The 22,396-nt window shown below is 42.5% G+C and overlaps 2 protein-coding genes across 2 annotated transcripts in view; both read right to left on the bottom strand.

Annotated features, from left to right (window-relative positions):
• The window catches only part of LOC125883392 (F-box/WD repeat-containing protein 7-like), a 41,130-nt gene extending 23,896 nt beyond the window's left edge, over nt 1-17,234 (bottom strand). The window contains exons 1-2 of the mRNA XM_049567642.1: nt 16,982-17,234; nt 12,948-13,516 (exon numbers count right to left, since the gene is read on the bottom strand). Of these exons, the coding sequence (XP_049423599.1) occupies nt 12,948-13,478 (531 nt within the window). The 5' untranslated portion in view covers nt 13,479-13,516; nt 16,982-17,234. The remainder of the gene's footprint in view (nt 1-12,947; nt 13,517-16,981) is intronic.
• Nucleotides 17,235-18,288: 1,054 nt separating this feature from the next.
• Nucleotides 18,289-21,697, bottom strand: LOC125883406 (C-X-C motif chemokine 10-like). The gene is made up of 4 exons (XM_049567667.1): nt 21,470-21,697; nt 19,858-19,978; nt 18,714-18,791; nt 18,289-18,616 (listed from the first exon to the last, which is right to left on the bottom strand). The coding sequence occupies exons 1-4, from the start codon at nt 21,531-21,533 to the stop codon at nt 18,595-18,597; spliced, it is 285 nt and encodes a 94-aa protein (XP_049423624.1). The 5' UTR covers nt 21,534-21,697; the 3' UTR covers nt 18,289-18,594.
• Nucleotides 21,698-22,396: the final 699 nt, after the last annotated feature.

The raw sequence follows: 22,396 nt of genomic DNA, 5'->3' as shown, positions 1-22,396 counted from the left end.
ATGAGCATCATTACTGATTACTGATTCAAATTGTGCTCTTGCGAGAACTCTGGATTTCCAGGGTAACGTTTACACACAGTCTCTTTCAAAATAAAAGCACTACGTCGGTACAACACTGCAAATCGATGTTTTTGGGTTGTTTTTTTTTTTTTACCCCCAACAAAAACACGTGGTTAGGTTTAGGAAAAATAAGGTTTAGCTAGAAAACTTAGAAGAAAGTTAGAATCTTACGGGACATGAACATGGCTTTCTCAGGTGAAAGTGTGTTTGTTGGACCCATCCACCACCACTCCCACCCGCCCCAGTTGGACTTTAGCCACCTTAACTTGCATCTCTGTCCCACCATGTTTCCCCCTGACGCCACCGGCACCGTTAAACTATAACAGCAGCTGGCCTTGTATCACGCCGATGTTAAAGAATGCTTTTTTTGTTGGTTTCTGATGCCGCAAGTCACTGTCCAAGGGCAGGATTTTGACGACTTCACAGGCTCGTGTTATCGTGAATGAGGTGATACGGCACACCCTTTAAGAGGAGGGTGTATTTTAAAATTCTGGAGTGTTTTACCTTCATCTACCTTCATTGGCTAATTAGCACCAAGCACAAAGTAGCTGAGGCTCATTACTTTTGCAGGTATTTGATCATAAACAAAAGTAATGGACAAACTGTGCTCGTTGAAAGGTCAGAGGATCACCAAGGTTCTCACAGTTCACCCTGAGGGGAACAGGAACGTCTGAACCATAGTTCAAAGCAAAGTGTCCACTAATCGTTTAAATATTTCAGTCTGAAACAAAGTGGTGGGCCGACCGAAGGACCGGCATTACCAGACGGACTAGAAGATTACTGAAACGTGCCCAGCAGGAGGTTTGTCGGAGGTCAACGCTTTCTCACAGCTGATTGACCTCAGAGGTCGTCACACTGAAACTCCCACAGGCTCACACTCGCACATCAGGCAGCATTAGGAGCTGCTGGGGGGTAATTTGGGAGGCCAAACCTTCACCCAGAGCCGGAGGCGACAAAACACTCAACACCTCCCTCCTCCTCTCTCACCTGTTCACCTCCTCCTCTTGTTGTTTTCTCCCCTATGTCTCTCCACCTCCTTTTCTTTTACTTTCTCTTTACCTGGAAGCCTCAGGTTGTCGACACAAAACCAATCAGTCCTCATTCTCTTCTCTTGGCCTGAGCCTGTGTGTTATTTCAGTCATAAATGTACCCCACACTTACAAAAAAGAGAAAGGAACCTGCAATGTAAACTCAGGTGTCCAGAAAAATATAAACACCTGTAGAGTGTAATGTTGAAGCCCTGCAGCCGCTCCGATCTGTTGATGCCGAGACGTGTTTGTGATGGTGTTGTGCCACGTCGTATCACGCTGACAGGTGTTTCCAATACTTTGTTCTCCAATGTATGTTAACTGAACATTGGAAACACCTTTCAGTACAATGCATTCCAATCCTGCAACGTAACACAGAGTTTTACGTCCTCACATTTCAAACACAAGTGATCCTGATCAAGCATCGGCGGTGACGTGCCGAACAGATCGTTTATTGGCTGTAAATAATTATTCACCTCAGATAAAACCTCCCCACGCCATCTGCCAACTGTCCGACCCCCGGGGCTCCATCCTACTCCTCAATCAGCCTCACCAGGCCCCAGATGACCTTTGACCTCTGGGCTTGTTAATCTGTAGATCTCTCTATGTGTCATCATATCAGTTCCTACCACTGATCAATCCCATAATGCTCCGGACTCCTTTAATCAGTCCTCACTTCCTTTTTAATTCCTCTTTCCTTTCCTCCCCCATTTACCTCCCTTCTGTCTCTTCTCTGTTTCTAATTTCCTACCTCTCTCCATCCTTCTTTCCTTTATGTCTGTTACTAATTCCTACCTCCTTCTTTCTCCTCCTCTGTCTCTCTCTCTCTCTGTCTCATTGTCATAAATCTAAACTCTCCCTCTCTCTGCTTCCAATTTATGTCCTTTTCTTCTTTTTCCCCCGACCCCCTACTCCTGTTGTTTTCTCACAGTTCAGTTAAAACATGCTGCATTAAGAAAACAGATCGATTTTGGATGTTTAAAAACGTTTGCAAGAGATGAAATCATATCACGTCAATCAAACAGACGACAAAAACTGCCTTTAAATGTGAGGCAGTTGTAGGTGCACTGAACTGTACGTTAACGACAGCGGCCGTCAGTGGTGGAAGAAGTACTCAGATCTTTTATTTAAAGGTTCTGTACGCAACAGACTAACAGACGCCAACAGAAGTAAAGAGAAGCTAACAGAAACCAATAAACAGAGGCTAACAGAAGCTAACATAGGCTAACAGAAACCAACAAACAGAGGCTTGCAGAAGTTAAGAGAGGCTAACGGATGCCAACAGAGGCTAAAAGGGGCCAACAGAAGCCAGCAGAGGCTAAAAGGGGCCAACAGAAGCTAACAGAGGCTAAAAGGGGCCAAGAGAAGCCAGCAGAGGCTAACAGAAGCTAACAGACGCCAACCGAAGCTAACAGAGGCTAAAAGGGACAAACAGAAGCTAACAGAGGCTCACAGAAGCCAACAAACAGAGGCTAACAGAAGTCAACAGAGGCTAACAGAGGCTAAAAGGGGCTAACAGAAAACAACAGAGGTAAACACAGGCTAAAAAAGCCTAACAGAAGCCGACAAACAGAGGCTAACAGAAGGCAACAGAGGCAGACAGAAGCAAACATAAGCTAACAGAAGCTAACAGACACCAACAAACAGAGGCTAACAGAGGCTAAAAGGGGCTAACAGAAGCTAACAGAGGCAAACAGAGGCTAACAGAGGCTAAGAGAGGCTAAGAGAGGCTAGGTGGGGCTGAATTTAATAACTTTAAATCAAAGACTGTAAAAATGATGACCATATGTACAACAGTGACCATATTTAGGCGAGAGGGTCAAGCTCTAGAGGAACAAGCTGTGGGTCTGACTGAGAAGTTGAGGACACTATCAGCAGACAGCCTGTCACTTAAAGCAACCCCAACCTTAATTATGCATAACTTTAAGCCTTAATAATAAAAATAATAATAATAAAAAATCACCCCAGAAGTAGAAAGTAGCGTGAGTTAATACTTCAGCTCAGTACTTAGTTACTTTTCACTGCTGGTAGTCACAAAAATATTTCTCTTAATGGTTAGGAAAACAACAATCAGTAAAAAATGTATTTATAAAAGCGTCTCTTTTTTCATGTGTTTCTTTGCTGCCCTTTTGTTTTGTTTTTAAAACTCTCTCTTCTTCTGTGGTATGCAGACCCACTGACTCTCTCCCTCTGATGGCCTTGTAAAACCTGAAACTGGTGTGTGTGCGTGTGTATGCGTGTGTGTGTGTGTGTGTGTGTGTGTGTGTGTGTGTGTGTTATACATTAAAACAGCTGACTTGTTCCCACACTTGCGGACTCTGTGTGTATGTGCTCATGTTTGTGTGTGAGTGTGTGCATGCATGCGCATGAATGAGTCCTCTCCGGGAGTGAATGACGACTTGGGAGTGTGTGTCCGTGACTGTGTGTGTTTTTGTGCGTTTTATGCTCGGAGCTAACTACCGTCAGACTGGAAACAGAGGAAACCACTTCAAAGACTGAAGCAGATGTGGTCTCTGTCTGTAGTGTGTGTGTGTGCGTGCGTGTGTGTGTGTGTGAGCTAGCTAGCTGGATTAGCCTGCGAGTGTGTGCAGAATCAATAAAGATTGAGAGAGGATCAGAGGAATGTGTGAGGGATTGATCTTCAGCAGCTGATGTTTCATCTCTTCCTCTTTGTGTATCTACTGAGTGGAGTTCAGTAGATACTGACTCACTAGCTATGTTTCCATCCAAAAGTGATTCGAATCATTGGGAAATGTGGTTTGTTTCCATTAAATGTACGGACTTTGGTGAAAACTACGAACTTGTGCGAGTGTTCCACAAAACCGGAAACAAAACAAGTCTCGCATTCTTCTTCTATGTTTTCTGGTGGTTGGCAACCAGCTTGTAAATGCATTACCGCCTTCCCGACCCGGAGTGTGGATATCACCATGGAGAGAGGTGCGCTACATCAGACTTAATTCGAACATAACTGTTTCCATCCCCCGTTTTGCGAATCAACATTTTTTCAAATCAACCAAAACCCGGCTAAAGCGAGTGTATTTTAGTTTGTGCGAATCAGCGGATTTTACTTATATATACAATACTTCTAGATTCGCATCTAAAAAGGCTGATGGAAACATGGCTACTCTCAGCTGCTGTTTCACTACATTTTATGTATCAAAAAACCCAACCAAACCAACATCGAAAACTTCAGAGGTCTCCAAACTCAAAGACAAACAGTGTTCAAAGTGCTGTTTGAACAAAGTTCACTAACCAAATATGATAACAGAAGCTAACAGAGGCTAAAATAGGCTGAAAGACACCAATGGGCGCCAACAGAGGCTAACAGCAACTAACAGAAGCCAACAGAGGCTAACAGAGGTTAGAAGAGAATAACAGAAGCCAACAAATGTAAACAGAAGCTAACTGAAGCCAACAAAGGCTAACAGAGGCTAAAAGAAGCTAACAGAGATAAACAGATGTTAAAAGAAGTTTACAAAGAGTATCAGAAGCTAACAGAGGATAACATACCCTAACATAAGCCAACAGAGACAAACAGAGGCTAAAAGGAGCTAACAGAGGCAAACAGGGGCTAACAGAAGCTAACAGAGGCAAACAGGGGTTAACAAACAGAGGCTAACAGAAGCTAGCAGAGGCAAACAGATGCTAACAGGGGCTAACGGACACAAACAGAGGCTAACAGAAGCTAACAGAGGCAAACAGGTGCTAACAGGGGCTAACAGAAGCTAAACAGAGGCAAACGGGTGCTAACAGGGGCTAACAGAAGCCAACAGAGGCTAACAGAAGCTAAACAGAGGCTAACAGAAGCCAACAGAGGCTAACAATGCTAAAAGAGGCTAACAGGAGCTAGCGTTTATGAATATTTTAACTGTGGTATTTCTACTTTTACTTTACTACAATATCAGAGTAACTCTGGGACCATTCCTAAACTTAGATACTTTTTTCAGGGGAAATATAAACCAAGATGACCCTGCAGCTGCTGTGCAGTGAAAACAGTATGAACATTGAATATAACTCATGTCCTCGTATAGTCTGTTCCCAGGAAGTGGACCTGTGAAGACTTTTAACCCGAGCCGAGTGTGTGTTTTGACAGTAATGACACGGCGAGCCGTCAGATTCTGAGCTGAGCGAGCTAACAAGCTGACAGGATCCAAACACAGGCGCTGCCGTGTTTCCAGTGGGAAACATTACAGAGGTGCAATGCAGCAAAAAACAGGTGCTGTACAAAGCAAATAAACACTACGGCTGCAGTGTGTGTGTGTGTGTGTGTGTGTGTGTGTTCATCAATAATGAATGCAGGGAGTGTTGCAGGGATGTAAGAGACTTAGTGCTCATGCATATTTTAATGAGTAGCTGTGTGTCTAAGCTGCAATCGTTCTCAGGGGAGGAATCAGGATTCAACAGTGTTAGAGGGAAGGATGAGGAAGAGGAGGAGAGGAAGGAAGGATGGAAGAGAGAACGAGAGGTCAGGACAGAGGAGAGGAGGAGATGGAGGAAGGAAGGATGGAAGAGAGGAAGACAGGAAGGAAGGAAGGAAGGAAGGAAGGAAGGAAGGAAGGAAGGAAGAGAGGAGGAGAGGTCAGGATAGAGGAGAGGATGAGAGGAAGGAAGGATGGAAAAGAGGAAGAGAAGTCAGGGTGGAGGAGAGGAGGAGAGGTCTGGACAGGAGAGAGGAAGACAGCAAGGAAGGATGGAAGAGAGGAAGAGAAGTCAGGATGGGGAAGAGGAAGGAATGATGGAAGAGAGGAGAAGTCAGGACAGAGGAGGGGGGAGAAGAAGGAAGGATTGACGAGGGGAGGAGAGGTCAGGACAGACGAGAAGAGGAGAGCAAGGAAGGATGAATGAGAGGAGGAGAGGGAGGAAGGAAAGGGATGGTGTGTGTAAAACAAAAACGATTTTCAGAAACTCTGTTTCCAGTGTTGACAACTAGACAGAGTTTTTGTCCTGTGACATCAGAGTGTGCGCCCTTCTCTCCTTCCCTCCTTCATGAGGCGTCACAACTGAGGCGACATTTTGTTCAATGGCGGCCGGGGTCGAACAGTGGTGTGAGTGTTTCTGCTGGTTAGCTAAACATCCACATATCATGCTATGTTTCAATGCTGCCCAATACTGCACTCACACGCAGTTCTTTGCATAAATGTGCTGTAATGTCTGAACAAAGCCGTGAGTGATTAATGTCACGTGACAAAAAGACATCACTTTTACGGCTCCGTGAAGACAGCAAAGTTTCGTGCCTCATGTGTGAAAAGAAACTGGCTGACAGGAACTCCAGAGAAAGAAAAACAGAGCGGGGGAGCGCGAGAACGACTGAAGACTGAGGGTTTTACAGGCATTCTTCAAGTGTCGCCTTACACGCTGTAAAACAGTGTCAGGACAGATACAACGAGGAACAGGTGCTGTACTGTCCTGTCTACAAACACGCAGGTCGGTGAAACACCCACCGATGGAAACGCAGTGCTGTACGGTTGCCATAGTGATGATGCAGACAGAGAAGAAGACAGGGGAATTTGTACACCTGGTCTGTCTGAGCCACTTCCTGTTTCCTCCTTCCTGATTTAGTTGCGGTTATAGTTTAGAGTACAAGTGTATTTTATGAAATCATTGAAAAAGGCTGAGTGAAAAACAGAACAGCACCGACTGTGTTTTATCTGAATCACCTCTGAAACTTCTCATTTTATCAAAGTTAAATAAATCTGGTGTTGTGCTCACTGATGAATGTTTCCAGAGACATAACCAGGATTTTAAAGGTCTAGCCTTAAATTGAAGTCCCCCAACACACCTAGAAGAAAGCCTCTAAAACACTGATACTCTGGGAGCTGGGTGGCCCGCCGTCCATTTTCTATTTCACAGTGAAAACAAATTAATTCACACTGGGAATTCTTTTTGTCATTTTAATGTAACTAATGTCCCAGAGCGCATAAAAAGCATAAATACAACTTGTTTATAAAAGAAAAGGGTCAGGAGAGGATCCCCAGGCCCCGACAGACATCTGGGCTAGTTATTTGTGTAATAATCATTAATGCTTGTTTGTTAACTGGCCCCTGGCCTCCTTTGCAAAAGTGGCCCCCGGGCAAAAATAAGTTGAGTTTCACTGCTGTAAAATCTTTTAATTTTGAGCACCATAATCCTTTTAGTTAATTGTTGAGTCCAAGTGGACGTTTGTGCCAAATTTGAAGAAATTCTCTCAAGGACTTCTTGAGATTTTGCATTCATGAGAATATAATCGCAGTGACCTTGACCGATGACCATTAAGGTCTCATCAGTTCATTGCTGAGTCCAAGCAGACCTTTGTGCCAAATCTGAAGAAATTATCTCAAAGCCTTCTTAAGATTTTGCATTCATGACAATAAGATGGATGCAAGGTCAAAGCGACCTTGACGTTTGAGCACCATAATTCTATGACTTCATCATTGAGTCCAAGCGGACACATGTGCCAAATTTGAGGAAAATCCCTTGGTGCGTTCTTGAGATATCACATTCACATGAATAAGACAAACGAGGTCGCAGCAACCTTGACCTTTGACCACCTAAATCTACGAGTTCATTGTTGAGTCCAAGTGGGCGTTTGTGCCAAATTTTAAGAAATTCCCTCAAGGCTTTCTTGACCTTTGAGCACCATAATCCTACTAGTTTATCGTGAATTCTGAGTGGACGTTTGTGTGAAATATGAGGAAATTCCCTCAAGGCCTTCTTGACATTTTGAATTCATGAGAATAAGATCACAGTGACCTTGACCTATGACCACCAAAGTCTGATCAGTTTATTGTTGATTTCAAGTTGACATACGTGCCACGTTTAAAAAAAAAAAAAAAACCCTTGACGAATGTGAGATTTCACATTCACATGAATAAGACAAACAAGGTCACAGCAACCTTGACCTTTGACCACCAAAATCTATGAGTTCATTGTTGAGTTTAAGTGGACTTTTGTGCCAAATTTGAAGAAATTCTCTCAAGGCCTTCTTGAGATTTTACACTTTTAATAATAAGACAGACACAAGGTCACAGCAACCTTGACCTTTGAGCACCATAATCCTACTAGTTTATTGTTAAGTCTAAGTGGACTTTTGTGCCAAATTAACAGAAATTCTCGCAAGGCCTTCTTGAGATTTTGCATTCATAAGAATAGGACGGACATAAGGTCACGGTGACCTTGACGTTTGAGCACCATAATCCTATCACTTCATCACTGAGTCCATGTGGATGTTTGTGCCAAATTTAAAGAAAATCTCTTGCGGTTCATGAGAACGGAACGGACAGATGGATGGGCAGCCTGTAAGCGTAATGCCTCTGGCCACGCCTCTCGCTGGCGTGGAGGCATAAACAAATGCTGACCATAAGAAAAACCTCTTCAGTGGACACGGCCCCCGAGAGAGTAACTGGCTCCGTTTTAAATACGTAATGTCAATTTAAACATGAGCAAAACTTGGAAATGAAACGTGACTCTCGTATCGATTCAAGAAAAACTGGAGGCTGAATTATTATTCTCCTCTGACGACGTGTCGCGGTCAGAGTGTGGATGTCAAAGAATATAATTAATTTTCAGGCCACAAAGAGACTTCACTGTAACCGGAAGGTCGCAGGTTCAAACCTCCGTCCTGCTGACGAGCACAGGACTCCAGGAATGCTGCCGCAGCTCGAGGAATGTGTGTGTGTGCATGTGTGTGTGTGTGTGCAGTGCGCTGACTCGGCGGGATTGGTGTGGACCTAGCTGTCTGGAAAGCTGCCCGGATCTGGAATGTGACCTCGTGCACACACAGTATGAGGGTGTGTTAAGGTGTGTGAGAGTAAAAGAAACAGAGGCTAACTTATGATGGGATCCAAAATGAAACACACTATCTGCTGGATTAGGGCTGGGTGATGTGGACAACAATTCATATGTCGGTATTTACAGGCTGACTGGTGATACATGATATATATCTCGGTATTTTCTACGAAACGGGCAACATGTTTTTAGCTGCAACTTAAAGCCACATTTGAGGTGTCACAAGCAATTTTATAAAAACAGACTGATCAACAGTTACACCTGCAAAACACTAGTCAGCGGAAGGGTTCAAAACACACATTAAACATACAGACAGACAGACAATTTCAAACAAGTACACAAATCAGCTTCACTATAACTCGCAGCATTCACAGACACACTTGTCTTTATCTGGACACATTTTCCCCACAAATACAACATGCTAACGTTATTAGCACAAGCCTATGGCATTTACATTGTATAAATTAGCATAGTGGAGATTTCCTCTGCTCATATGAAGCCAGGAACAACAGCGACATTTAACAAAGGTAACGTTACAAAAATTTGCTCCATTACAACTCACAAGGTTCACTGACAAAACAATTGTCTTATACTGAACACATTTTACTAAAACAAATATAGCATGCTAACGTAATTAGCACAAGCCTATGGCATTTTACATTGTGAGGTAAAACCTTAATTTGTGAATTGTGTCTTTTTTCTTATCAGATTTAAGGCCTTTGCACACTTTTTCGTCATTGAAATTTTTGGAGAGCCATGCAGAGTTTTATTAGTAAACTGTAACTTTAACATGAGAGGATGTTTTGCTGCCTCTCACAGCAGCTGGAGTCTGAGAACAAATAACTTCATTCACTGGGCCGACTGCCGGCGACTTTTAAGGTGGAATGTTAACTTATGTTACTCAATGCATGAGTTGATGACGTGAATCCATCACCTTAAATTTCACTGTGACAACTTTGACCATCACTTTAGTTTTTATATAACACACACTTTTAGTAATGAGTGGATCTTCAAGTGTTTATCTTACTATATAATGATGAAAACTCTGTGTGTGTGTCTGTTCCACGTTTTTCTCCTCACTGACTTGGTCAATCCATGTGAAATTTGGCACAGTGGTAGAGGGTCATGGGAGGATGCCAATGAAGCAATATTACATCAATTGGCCAAAGGGGGGCGCTATAGCAACCCACTGAAATGTCAAACTTTGAATGGGCATATCTCATGCCCCGTATGTCGTAGAGACATGAAACTTTGCACAGAGATGCCTCTCCTCATGAGGAACACATTTGCCTCAAGAACCCATAACTTCCGCTTATATAGATTTTCCACCATTTTGAAATTTTTGAAAAACACTTCAAATGGATCTCTTCCTAGGAAGTTTGAGCGATCTGCATGAAACTGGGTGAACATAATCTAGGGACCAATATCTAAAGTTCCCTCTTGGCAAAAGTTGGAAAACTTCCTAAAACTGAGCTTCTATAAGGCAATGAATATTGCGGAGGGCGTGGCTCATCACATAAAGGTGTAGAACATCTCAAGGGTTTCACCCATCACCACGCAACTTTGTAGGCATATGACCACACATAATCTGAGGGGACCCCTCCATGATTGACCCCATCAAACAAAATGGGGGCGCTAGAGAGCTCATTTCTTATCTAGGCCTAACCGCCATATGGATTTTTACTAAACTTGGTAGATATGTAGAACAGGACGCCTCAAGGTGACTGGAGAAATTTAACTCTAATTGGCAACTGGGTGGCGCTATAACAACAGAAAAATGCTTCAAAATGGCTAAAATGCGACCGATCGCTGTGGCTCCCCCTGTGGACCAATGTTGGTGTTGTTTCTAATGTTTGGTATGACTAAGTCATGGTATGGTATGCTGTACATAATCACAGAAACTGTCAGTGTGTCATTCTGTCAGTCAGTCATTCTGTCTGTCCCATGTTTTTCTACTCACTGACGTGGTCAATCTATGTGAAACTGCACATAGGCATTGAGGACTGGCATAGGTAGAAGGTGACAAAGCTACCAATGAGTATGGACTAGTATATGTTATTTTAGACTGAGTTATGTGAACTCCATATATTCTAATCCTCACTCGGAGAAAGAAAAAAACATTGTGGAGCGTCATTCCTGTGTGCTACAAAGCTGCTGTTTTTAAATATCCCATGGAGAGAGACTCTCACTGCAGCCTGTTCTGTGAACGATCAACCAGGTGCAGACTTCCATCTGTGTCACCGCTGATGAGGAAATACAGTGAGTGCTGGACGGAGCAGTGAGTGGCAACAACCCCGCCCACATTTAAGAGTACTGTTTGTGGTGGAAACACTAAACAGACCGAGGGTCTAGGTACCATGTCTGAAGGGTCACTGTTGGTTCCAAAGGTACCATACTGAAAGTGTTTGGTGGAAACGGGGCGTAACATTGATGCAACAGGATTAATAATCTGATCATGTCAGACATAATAACAGGCAGTTTACAGCACAATGAATACTTTTACTTAAAAACTGTGAGTTTAGTTAGCTGTTAATAGCTCTGCCCTTTGACCCCGGCAGGATGTTGAATGCACGACTTCTACACTGTTGTACTGGTACCTGTAAAAGTTCAGAGTACTTCTTCCACCACTGCTATGAGAAATTAAATGTGCGTGTCCACATACCGGACATACCACTGCAGCTCTGTTCACACCGGTCATCTGATGCCAGAGCATGTGTGTGTATGTGTGTGTGTGTGTGTGTGTGTGTGTGTGTGTGTGTGTGTTTAATCTTCTATATGTGTAGTAATCTAGAAAAAAATGCTCTTAGATTACAGAGCATGTCTCACCAGATTAGTGCCCTAGTTTTTCCAATCTGTCTGACTGTCTGACACACACACACACACACACACACACTTGAACATCACCAAATCTGAGCTTCAATAATCAGCTTTGATTTTAATAACAGCGCTGCCTCTAGTGGTCACAGAGAGCACTACACGTTCACTACTCATCAGGTGTCCCAGCATGAGGAGGGTGTGGTACTGGTTCTGTACCAGTATGGCTCTGTGTGTGTGTGTGTGTGTGTGTGTGTGTGTGTGTGTGTGTGTGTGTGTGTGTGTTAAGCTAACAGTTCCCATGGGAGGAGACTTCATATCCCATGATCCCGATGGAGGAATCTGAGGAATGTTCACTGCTGCACATTCCTGCACACACACCTACTGTCTGTGAGTGTGTACTTGTACGTTACTGAAGTATTTCCACTTAACACAACATTATAATTTACTCCACTACATCTCAGTGGACAATATCAACTGGAAACAAAAATGGATCAAATTCTTTCTGACCCCAGAAAACACAGTGTGCAGCACAGTTGGTAAATTTACAGTTGGCTCTGTCTTATTAACGAACTTATGTTAAATGTATTTACCATTAACTCATCTATATAAAAGCAATAAGGTGGAGGGGAAATTAAGTCAAAGAATACAACAAAATAAAACTATAAATGACTCATTATTTGGGAAAATAAACATTAAATTGTCTTTAAAATGCAGTATTGTTTTCAAACTTAAAAGTAAGAGGAGGACACACACTTTGTCTCTCACACACACACACACAGCAGCTGGTGTTCCCCTTGTTTATAAAGACGACAAAACAGGAGACACAATGGCACCTGAACGCCACACACAAAGACGCTGACGTCATCGACTGGTACCTGAATGCCACAAACACACAGGTGTGCTGCTGTCTGCTGTGTCGTTCACAGAGTGTGTAACGTCGCCACCTGCTGGCTGAACCCGCACATCTACGCTGCTTAACTTTCACTGTTGTCTTACCGTGATGTTTAAGCTTCACTGTGCTGCACTGGTGTCGTTTACTGAGGACATGTGACATGTGAGTGTGTTCGGAGCCAATCATTGGTCCAATCCAGCTCACTCAAGTGTGATGTGGAACGTTGTCTCTGACAGTTGCTGTTGCACTACTCTTTATACGTCTTCGTATACAACAGTGGTTGTAAAAGCTTGAATTTGTAATCGAGTAAAAGTATTCAGTTATGCTCCTTCACTGTTAAATCCCAACTGAGCTCTTGTTGAAACAGACTTGATGAACAGTCCTACCTGATTCTGCAGGTGAAGCGATGGTGACGTCACTTCTGCCTTCTCCTCCTCCTCCTCATCCTCTCTTTCATCGCAGTTTGCCTCCTCCTCATCCTTCTCTTTCACTCTTTCGGTCTCTCCTTCCTTCATTACGTCTCCTCCGTCCTCTGTCCGTGTGATCTGATTGGTCGTCTCCGTGCCAAAAGGCTCGGACGGACAGGACTCATCCTCGATGGTGACTATGGCGACTCTGACCTCGTCTTCCTCCCCGTCCTCGCCTCCTCCTCCGCCTCCTCTTCCTCGGCACACAGAGGAGGTGAGGAAAGGAAAGGAGGTGAGGGAGGAGGAGGCAGAGATCGGAGTGTGTCCACCAATCTCTTTGTCTTTGGCACCTGCCTTCATCATCTCCTCCTCCTCCTCCTCCTCCTCTTCGTCTACCTCCTCTTCTCTCCTCCTGGGTGGAGTTTTTAGTATTCTGTCCTTCTCTCCCAGTCCACTTGTCCTCTCCTCCTCCGCCTCCTCCTCTCTCCTTTCTTGGTGTTCTCTGTCCATCTTTGGTTCGTCACACAGCAGCAGGAGAGAGAAGCATCCTGAAAAAGACACAAAGAGCAACATCAGCACATTAATTAGAGTAATTGTGACTAGAATTACCGCCCAGAGGTGTACGCCTCCACACACCGAGTTTACACCATGTCAGTGAAAACATGAGGAGAAGATCAGTGTCACCAACTCAGTCTCCGACCAAATGTCTCCCCTTCTGTTCCTGAGATATGACGTTTAATAATGACCAGAGAAGTGTTTTATGCAGAACATGATGATGTCACAGTGAAGTTGACCTTTGACCTTTTGGATATATTCTGGATATCAACCAGTGTGTACGATTCAGGGGGATTTAAACCCATTTCCAAACGCTTTCGTGCGGACACACCAAACCGACATCAAAGAACTAGCAGCGACGAAAGCCAACTGCTGCGCCGTCTACGTCGCCTCACGTCGCCCTGTGTCAGTTGCATTTGAACTAGGGTTGGGATCCGGAACCGGTTCTTTTTTGGAACCGGGTCCAAAGTTCCAGTTCTGGAACTGGTTCCATCACATTTGGAGTAACCGTTCCTACAAACGATTCCTAGATTGTAAAAAAAAAAACAAAAAAAACAAAAAAAAAAAACAACGTCACGTGCATTTCCATTAGAGTGCAGCACGGGCGCATATTTCTGTCCGAACCTGACCGAGCTCGATGTTATTTAATTTAGTTAGTTAGTTAGTTAGTTTGTGTCACACAGTTGTCATGGTTACATGCTATTTAACAGGCCGGGCGTGCGCCGTGGGTGCTCCGCAGAGAGGGAGACCTCCGTGTTTGAGACGGGAGCGGGTGGAGGGAGGTCCGAGCCGGCTTCCAGCGAGAGGAGAGGGAGAAATATAACAAAATAAGATAAAATAGGAGACACCTGTCTCCCTCTTTTATTTAATTTTCAGTGTTTAATCAAGGCAGAGGCGGGCGGCGGGAGGTCCGAGACTTCCAGCGAGGGGAGCGGTAGAAACAAAGAGCTGTGTGTGTGTGTGTTCTGTTCAGGTGTTGTCACGTAAATAACAGTGCCCAAGCATGAGTGCATATAAGTATTTTTTATTACATTGCTGTGGTTAATTTGAGGTAATAGTGTTACTGTAGAAATCAGAGAATCACTTTTTGTTGTTATATATTCTCAGGGAGATGATACAAGCTCTAAATCTGAAATACACACCACACACAAATGTGTATTTTCATCTAATTGTACTGTGCAACAGTTAGAATGAAGTTTTTGTATTTGTATGATTGCATTTGTGTTTATTATATACTTGTTTAAGTATAGCAAGTACAATGAACATAATGTAGGAATCGGTAAGAGGAATCGGAATCGTTAAAATCCTAACAGTCCCAACCCTAATTTCTGCGCCTGCGTGAGAGAGAGCGGAGTGAGAGAGTGGTACATCCTGTCAGCCGAGGGGTTTCCTATCTGTGCAGCCGAGCACCGCAGCACCTCCACGGACTATTACATCCAGACGGTCCCGGTGTTTCCTCCTCAGGCTCCACTTCACTCAGCTGCCCGATAAACCCGCTGCTTCTTCCCACTTTAACCTGAATAACAAACCAGGGCTCGGTGCTCCGGTTGGATCCAAACGGAGAGCCGGGGCTAGCTGGGAGGCTAAAGGCCCTGACACACCAAGCCGACGGTCGGCCGTCGACCAAAGTCGGGCAGTTGGTGAGCGTCTGTCACCCTAGTTTTTGCAGTGTGTCCTGCACCGTCGGCACTTTCACGTCGGCGGCTTTTCGGCCGATTGAGCGTGTTGAATCAGCAGCAGAGCTTGTTGGTGAGAGAGATCACTCTGATTGGCTGTTCAGGTTTTATTCCCTCGCCCCTGTAGCGAGTGAATCTGCCTGTAGTGAAACAGGTGCTTCCTCCTCAGGCTCCACTTCACTCAGCTGCCCCACAGACCCGCTGCTTCTTCACACTTTAACCTGAATAACAAATGGGCTAGCTGGGAGGCTAGTGGAGCGTTAGCTGCAGCATGACCAGAGGGAAGCACAGCCAGTTAGCCTCCGCTAGTCTCTGAGCTAGCCCCGCCTCTCCGTTTGGATCCAACCGGAGCACCGAGCCCTGGTTTGTTATTCAGGTTAAAGTGGGAAGAAGCAGCGGGTTTATCGGGCAGCTGAGTGAAGTGGAGCCTGCGGAGGAAACACCGGGACCGTCTGGATGTAATAGTCCGTGGAGGTGCTGCGGTGCTCGGCTGCACAGATAGGAAACCCCTCGGCTGACAGGATGTACCACTCTCTCACTCCGCTCTCTCTCACGCAGGCGCAGAACGTACGTGCTCCTTGGCCGTAAGATGACGTCTTTGCAGTGTGTTCAAATGCAACTGACACAGGTCGACGTAGACGACGCAACAGCTGGCTGTGCTTCCCTCTGGTCATGCTCCCAGCTAGCTCCGGTTTGTTATTCAGGTTAAAGTGGGAAGAAGCAGCAGCGGGTCTGTGGGGCAGCTGAGTGAAGTGGAGCCTGAGGAGGAAACACCTGTTTCACTACAGGCAGATTCACTCGCTACAGGGGCGAGGGAATAAAACCTGAACAGCCAATCAGAGTGATCTCTCTCACCAACAAGCTCTGCCACTGATTCAACACGCTCAATCGGCAGAAAAGCCGCCGACAGGGGTTTGACTAGTGCCAACAGTGCGGGACACAATGCAAAGACTAGGGCGACAGACGCTCACAGACAGCCCGACATTGGCCGACGGTGTGTCAGCACCTTAAAAGTCTCCGGCAGTCGGCCCAGTGAATGAAGTTATTTTTTCTCAGACTCCAGCTGCTGTGAGAGGCAGCAAAACATCCTCTCATTTTATAGTTACAGTTTACTAATAAAACTCTCCACAGTATGAACAGTGGTTACATGAGCCTCAAAACCAGACACAAGTCAGCCCTGAGCAGAGTGAGCGTCCTCTACTGACCAATCAGACTGCAGTGTTCACAGCTCCACCTTTTAGTAGCACATCTGTGTGCTCGGTACCCCAACAGAGGGGGGACCAAACATGGGGACGCTTGCAAACTGGGCTGTAGAGGCCTGTAGCTGCAGATTGAGACCATCCGAAACTTCTCCCAGTCAGAGTTGTTGAGGAGGTTTTAACCGGGAGCTGACGAGGACCTGCTCCCTGTGTAGATACACACGGCTCACTCTGAGGTAACAAAACACAGCGATTCATATTTCCAGGTGCTCAAACACTGAAGGAAACAGACTCATTATATTATATTCCATGACAGCATGTCCTTGTCCAGTGCTGTAAACATCTTACAGTGCTTCAGTAACTCACATCCTGTGTGGAAATACAACTCTGGGTGTTTTCACTTCAGTTTTATGTTGCTTCATACTTCCCCACTAACGTTACATCTCAGAGGTTAGTGCTGCTCTTCACAGACACATGAATGCAGCAGGAACATTTACTTCACAGCTAAACTTTACTGAAACACCTTTAACAGACGTCAGTAATGTTAGGGTAGAGATAAAGTTGTAAAATAAACCAGACCGACCTTTAATAAACGCAGAGTTCTCTCCTCCGGACTTTAAATTTTAAACGCCGGGATTTCTTCTCCTCCTCCTTCTTTATTCCTCGTCTTTTCTTCTTCTGTGGATATTTCAGCTCGAAATCCAACACGTCATCTCCAAGTTAAACTTCTCCGCTGCAGGTTTGTGTTTTCATTCAGAGTCTTGTTTTTCTGTCACGGACTAAAAACACACCAAACTCTTCTCTGCGCTGCTTCGCCCCGCTTGCACATGGAGCTTTGTTTGGCGCCGTTTGATGACGTCACGAATCTGGTCACGCGCCCCTCAGTGTTTTTTTCCCCCAACAAAAAAATGTGTTTTTATTTAATTTAATTTATTCAATCTTTATTATTAACTGAGACAAAATAATCATCAACTTTTAGTCACAATACATAGGCCTAATAAAAAAAAATTCACTATACTTCCTCTACTGTATTATTACTATTATTATTATGATTATGATTATTATTATTATTGATAAACAATTTGTTTTTATTATTTCTTAAAATAATGATCAACATATAGTCCCAACACTTTACTATACGTCATTATACTTACTGCTCATTACAAGCCTCTACCATAATATTATTACTATTAATATATATTTTACCATTATGGGGTCCTTTCACTCTGTTTTCCTCTAGTTACTGTTTTAATAGATTTGAAATGTATTTTGTTACATTTTTATTGTCTCAGTGTTTAATTGTTATTATTATTATAATAATTATTATTGTTCTTCTTATTATTATTGATCTATTTTTTAATTTATTTTTTAATTGTCATTATTAACTTCATAAATAAAAAATTAAATAATTATTAACTTTTAGTCAATACTTTTGGCCAGTAAAATTCTTCTTCCTTCTTTCTTCTGTCTTTCGTATTCTTATTATTCGCATTTAAAAAAAATAATGATATAGTAGAGGCCTGGTTTTGAATCAAAAAGCAAGTCTAGTGAAAAAAATTTGATAATTATTTAGTCTGAGATAATAATTAAAATAAAAATGATAAAATAAATCAATAATAATAATAATAATAATAATGATAATAATAAGATTTTGAGACCAGTGCATGAGAAACAATAGACATTTAATACAATAGATTTAAATACTATTCAAACAGTGATAAGACTAACAGAGTAATATAAAATTAAAGAACCACATAAAATATAGGCCTATAACTATAATAATAATAATAATAATAATAATAATAATAATTATAATAATAAAAAACATAGTCCAAACAAAAAACAATAAGAGAGATATAAAGACAGACATAATCATATAATAATACTAAAGCAGTGTCAGGCTCAGAACAAAAAACAATCACTCAGTGCTTCTTTGATTTTTTTTTATTTTTTTTTATTAATTAAAAAACTCCTAAATTCCCAAAATACAAACCGTTTGGTTCACAAGTCACATTTAAAAAACAAGGAAATAAAATAGAGCGGAGACACAGTCTCAGTGCTGTCAGTATAAATATGAGATAAATAGATATAAAGCTTTCACTCATGTCACGTCTACATTCACTGAAAGTGCGTTTGGTGGGTCAGAGGTCATCAAACTTCTCATTGGTCCGTGCTGGTGGACGGGAGCTCAGTTGATCAGGCTGTTGTTTTCGGTTTCCTGTATATGACAATAAAACAAGCAGGACGCACGTTAGACACGTCACAACACTGACAGATTGTCACTCAGAGGATGAGGATGGGATTCATGCACTCACACGAGGGAGGCCAGGAGTTTCTGCACAGCGTCCAGCTCGGGGTCCAGGCAGTAACGAAAGCCGTTTTTCTTGGTGACCCTGTTGAAACGGACGGTGGAGGTGAGGTCAGACTCTCTTCATTTAATGTAAACTGCTAAATAAATACGTCAGGCAGGACTGAAGTTGACTGTTATGAACTGAGGCGGAACCAGTGGCGTGAGGAAGTTATAACGGGCTTGACACTGGACAACATCAGCAGACACATTACCCAGCAATCCTTGCTGCAAATCTGACAAAAATATCCTAGAGTGTAAGAAATGAACCATTTAATTGAATAGTTTGTGAAGTATAGCCGTTTTCAGATCAAAGCGATCGTTTACTCTAAAATGAAAATAGCGCTGCAGCCAGATCCAGTGCGACTGAAGTGAACGGTGACCAGTTTTAAAATGTCAAAAAAGAACACAAAAAAAACACAAAATGTCTCCATGCTGCTCATGTGGTGTAATCCAAGTGTCCGTAAGCCACGACATTGAAACTCGAACTGAAAAGACGCCATTTACACAACGTTTTTAGCCTAAATGTCAACTGTAGCCTCTCAGACCAGAGCAATGGCGCGAGATGGGATCAATGAGATCTCTCTCTCTGTTGTGTGAGTCGCTTCCTGGTAGCGTGTGAACACAGGTGTGCAGGTATTGTGAAATCTCGTTGATGCCATGTCGCGCCGGCGCTTGTGTACCTCACGAACATGCGGGCAGCTCTGGTCTGAGAGGCTACAGTCGACATTCAGGCGAAAAACGTGGTTTAAATGGTGTCTTTGAATTTGAATGTGGCGGCTAACGGACACCACACGAGCAGTATGGAGACTTTTTGTTTTGTTTTGTTTTTTTTACATTTTAATACTGGTAATACATGAGCACAAAAATATCTTATTATCAAATCTCTTTTTGTATTTATTTCAAATCAAATTTATTTATTTATACGGGTCTCCATAGCCACCACGAGGGGACAACTCTCTCTTCCTGGGGTCAATACAAGGGAACACAATGTAAAACAAACATTTTAATTAAAAATCCAAAAAGGGAACGAGAATGTGCAAAATACAAAACCAAAGACAGAAAAATAAGTCAGCAACCATCAGCACTGGCATTAATTAAAGACGTCTTACACAATCTCCACTCTGTCGCAGAAGATGGTCGCTTGGTAGATCTTGACTTCCTTTACGTTGGACTTCGATGGGATTATGTTCCTGACGCGTTCACACAGACACCTTCCTGACTGGCGGCCCACTGTACGGAGAAAGACAAAGGACAAAAAAAAAAAACATTTAATAAGAATTCTTCCACCAAAACATGTATAAATGTAGCCTATAAAATGACAAACAGCTTCTTCTTTCCCAACTTTGATCTTTTCTGATCCACTCATGAGCCCATCGTATGTCAAAATGTCCCTGAGGCCAAAATGAAAATAAACTCCCTATAGCTAATAAAACATCAGATTAAAATATGAGCTAATTTGTGTTCTGTAACATGTTGTACATGTGTTATAATAATCATATAAATCAATAAAAAAACATTGCAAATTAACTTGTTCAGAAGAATAAATAATAAAATAATATATTAGTGTAAAATAATAATAAAATTTACAACATAATTTTCTCTTTTTTTTTTGTCCCAGGGAAACACGGGAATCCACACAATAAAAAATAAGAAAATTAAGTTTTAAAGTCATTCAGTCCTACATTACACTAACTTTAAATATGCACAAATTCAGTAATACACATTTATGAAACGACCTTTAACATGACCTTCCTTCACATGAAAAACAGCCTTTTTATTATTTTCTACTATTTTTTATTTACTATTTTACAAGTGTCTCACCCAAAGCTACAATTTACAAGATAACATTGAACACATCATGAGAATATTAGAATTTACGTTCACCCAATATAATTTTTTACTGAATAGAGCTTGAACGGGTCACAATGCAAATCAGTGCAACCTCAGCAAGCTGCTTAGAGGTAATGATAACTAGCTGCTAACTGCTAACGGCTAACAGCTAACTTAAGGAGCTCTCCTCCTGCTGATGTCATGTTCCTTCTCTCCACATCCACTCCTCTCAGTAGTGCCGTGATAACTGAGTGAGCATCAGAGTGCTTTTCCTTTGGGGGTTCACGTGACGTCAGATAACTCCGCCCATCTCCCCCAGAGAGCAGGTGAAGTGCAACAATCTGGGGAGGGGGGGCTGGGGGCCCAAAATATGCCTCTCTGTTATTTAGTAGGCTTTGCTCTGGAGTTATGTTGTTGTGACATTATGTCATATTTCAAAATAACTCAAAATGACTCAAAAATAAACAGATTCCCCCATCTGTGGCGCCCCCTGTGGCTGATGGCGCCCTTAGCATTCACCTAGACTGCCTATGCCACGGCTGGCACTGCCCGTAGGTTTAGTTTTAGTGTATCCTCTCTGTATTTAAAGAATAGTATCCTTTAATTTAATTTAATTGAATTGAATTGAATTTAATTTAATTTGATTTAATTCAATTCACTTTAATTTTATTTAATGTAATTTAATTTAACTTAATTTAATTTGATTACATCGAATTTAATTTATTTAATTGAATTTTTTTTTGTTTGATTGTTTTGGTTTTTGTTCTCTGCCTCTTATGTTTTTGAATAAGTCATCTGTTGATTAAAACAAATCTTCGGTAAAACAAACAAAGTACAGAATGAGCCCCACAGTGTCTCTGTCAGAGTCACTAATACTGAATAAACACTCACTCTGAGCTGTAGAGATGCAGATGATGACAGCCAGGAGCAGAAACACCTTCATGATGTGGGACATGTTTGGTTTCCTCTGTGGTCGAGACGACGCTGCGGTGCGGGAGAAGAAACTTCCACTGGTGAAGGTGATAGCAGGAGGACTGTGAGGCTAGGAGCCTGACGGTCAGCTTAAATACTCTCATCAGACACTGACCTCATCGCACTTCCTGTCATCAGGGAAATTTTTCAGACTGGAGAGTGAAACTTCAGAAACCGCAAACAAAAGGAAACCAAACTGGTTCTGCAGCCTTTCACTGTGGTTTCATCACTCAACAGCTCTGCCAGAGAAAGATTTTAAAAGTACATTTGAATATTACATATGAGAATAAGAGGATAAAAACAGTGGTGCAACTAAACTTGTACTCTCACCGTTTTATTTGTCATATGATCTATAAACCCTCGGTTTGCATAATGAAGTTGACACAAAGATGAGTTCAGGGCTTGCAGGTGACATCAGTCTTCCTGTTTATACGTACATATGTTTCATACAATAATCTAAAACTACAAGTATAAACTGTGTTGTCCTCTCAAAGTTCTATTAACAGTGTGGTGGGACAAAACCAACATCAGAACAGAGCAGTCAGAACTTTACAACAATCAGATTGTTACAAACAAACCAACACTTTATTGAGATACTTTAAATGTTTATGATGAAGTTATGATCTTAAAACTGCTCTGATAACGTACAAAATCATTTACTGAACTGTGTTCAGAGGTTGTTTGACAGCAGACAGAGCCAGGATCATTACTGTGTGTGAAGCATCTGGAACTTTGTTTTTGTTTCCGTTTTGTTTTCTGTTTTTGTCCTTGTGTAAACACAGTTTTGAAACCCCGTTTCGAGAAGGTTGCCGTATAGCACATGAGAATATTCTGTATAATAAGCTT

Source organism: Epinephelus fuscoguttatus, linkage group LG23 (genome assembly GCF_011397635.1).
Source record: "Epinephelus fuscoguttatus linkage group LG23, E.fuscoguttatus.final_Chr_v1".
NCBI lineage: Eukaryota > Metazoa > Chordata > Actinopteri > Perciformes > Serranidae > Epinephelus > Epinephelus fuscoguttatus.
Note: the sequence above shows the minus strand (reverse complement) of the source record. Positions and strands in the feature narration are given on the sequence as shown.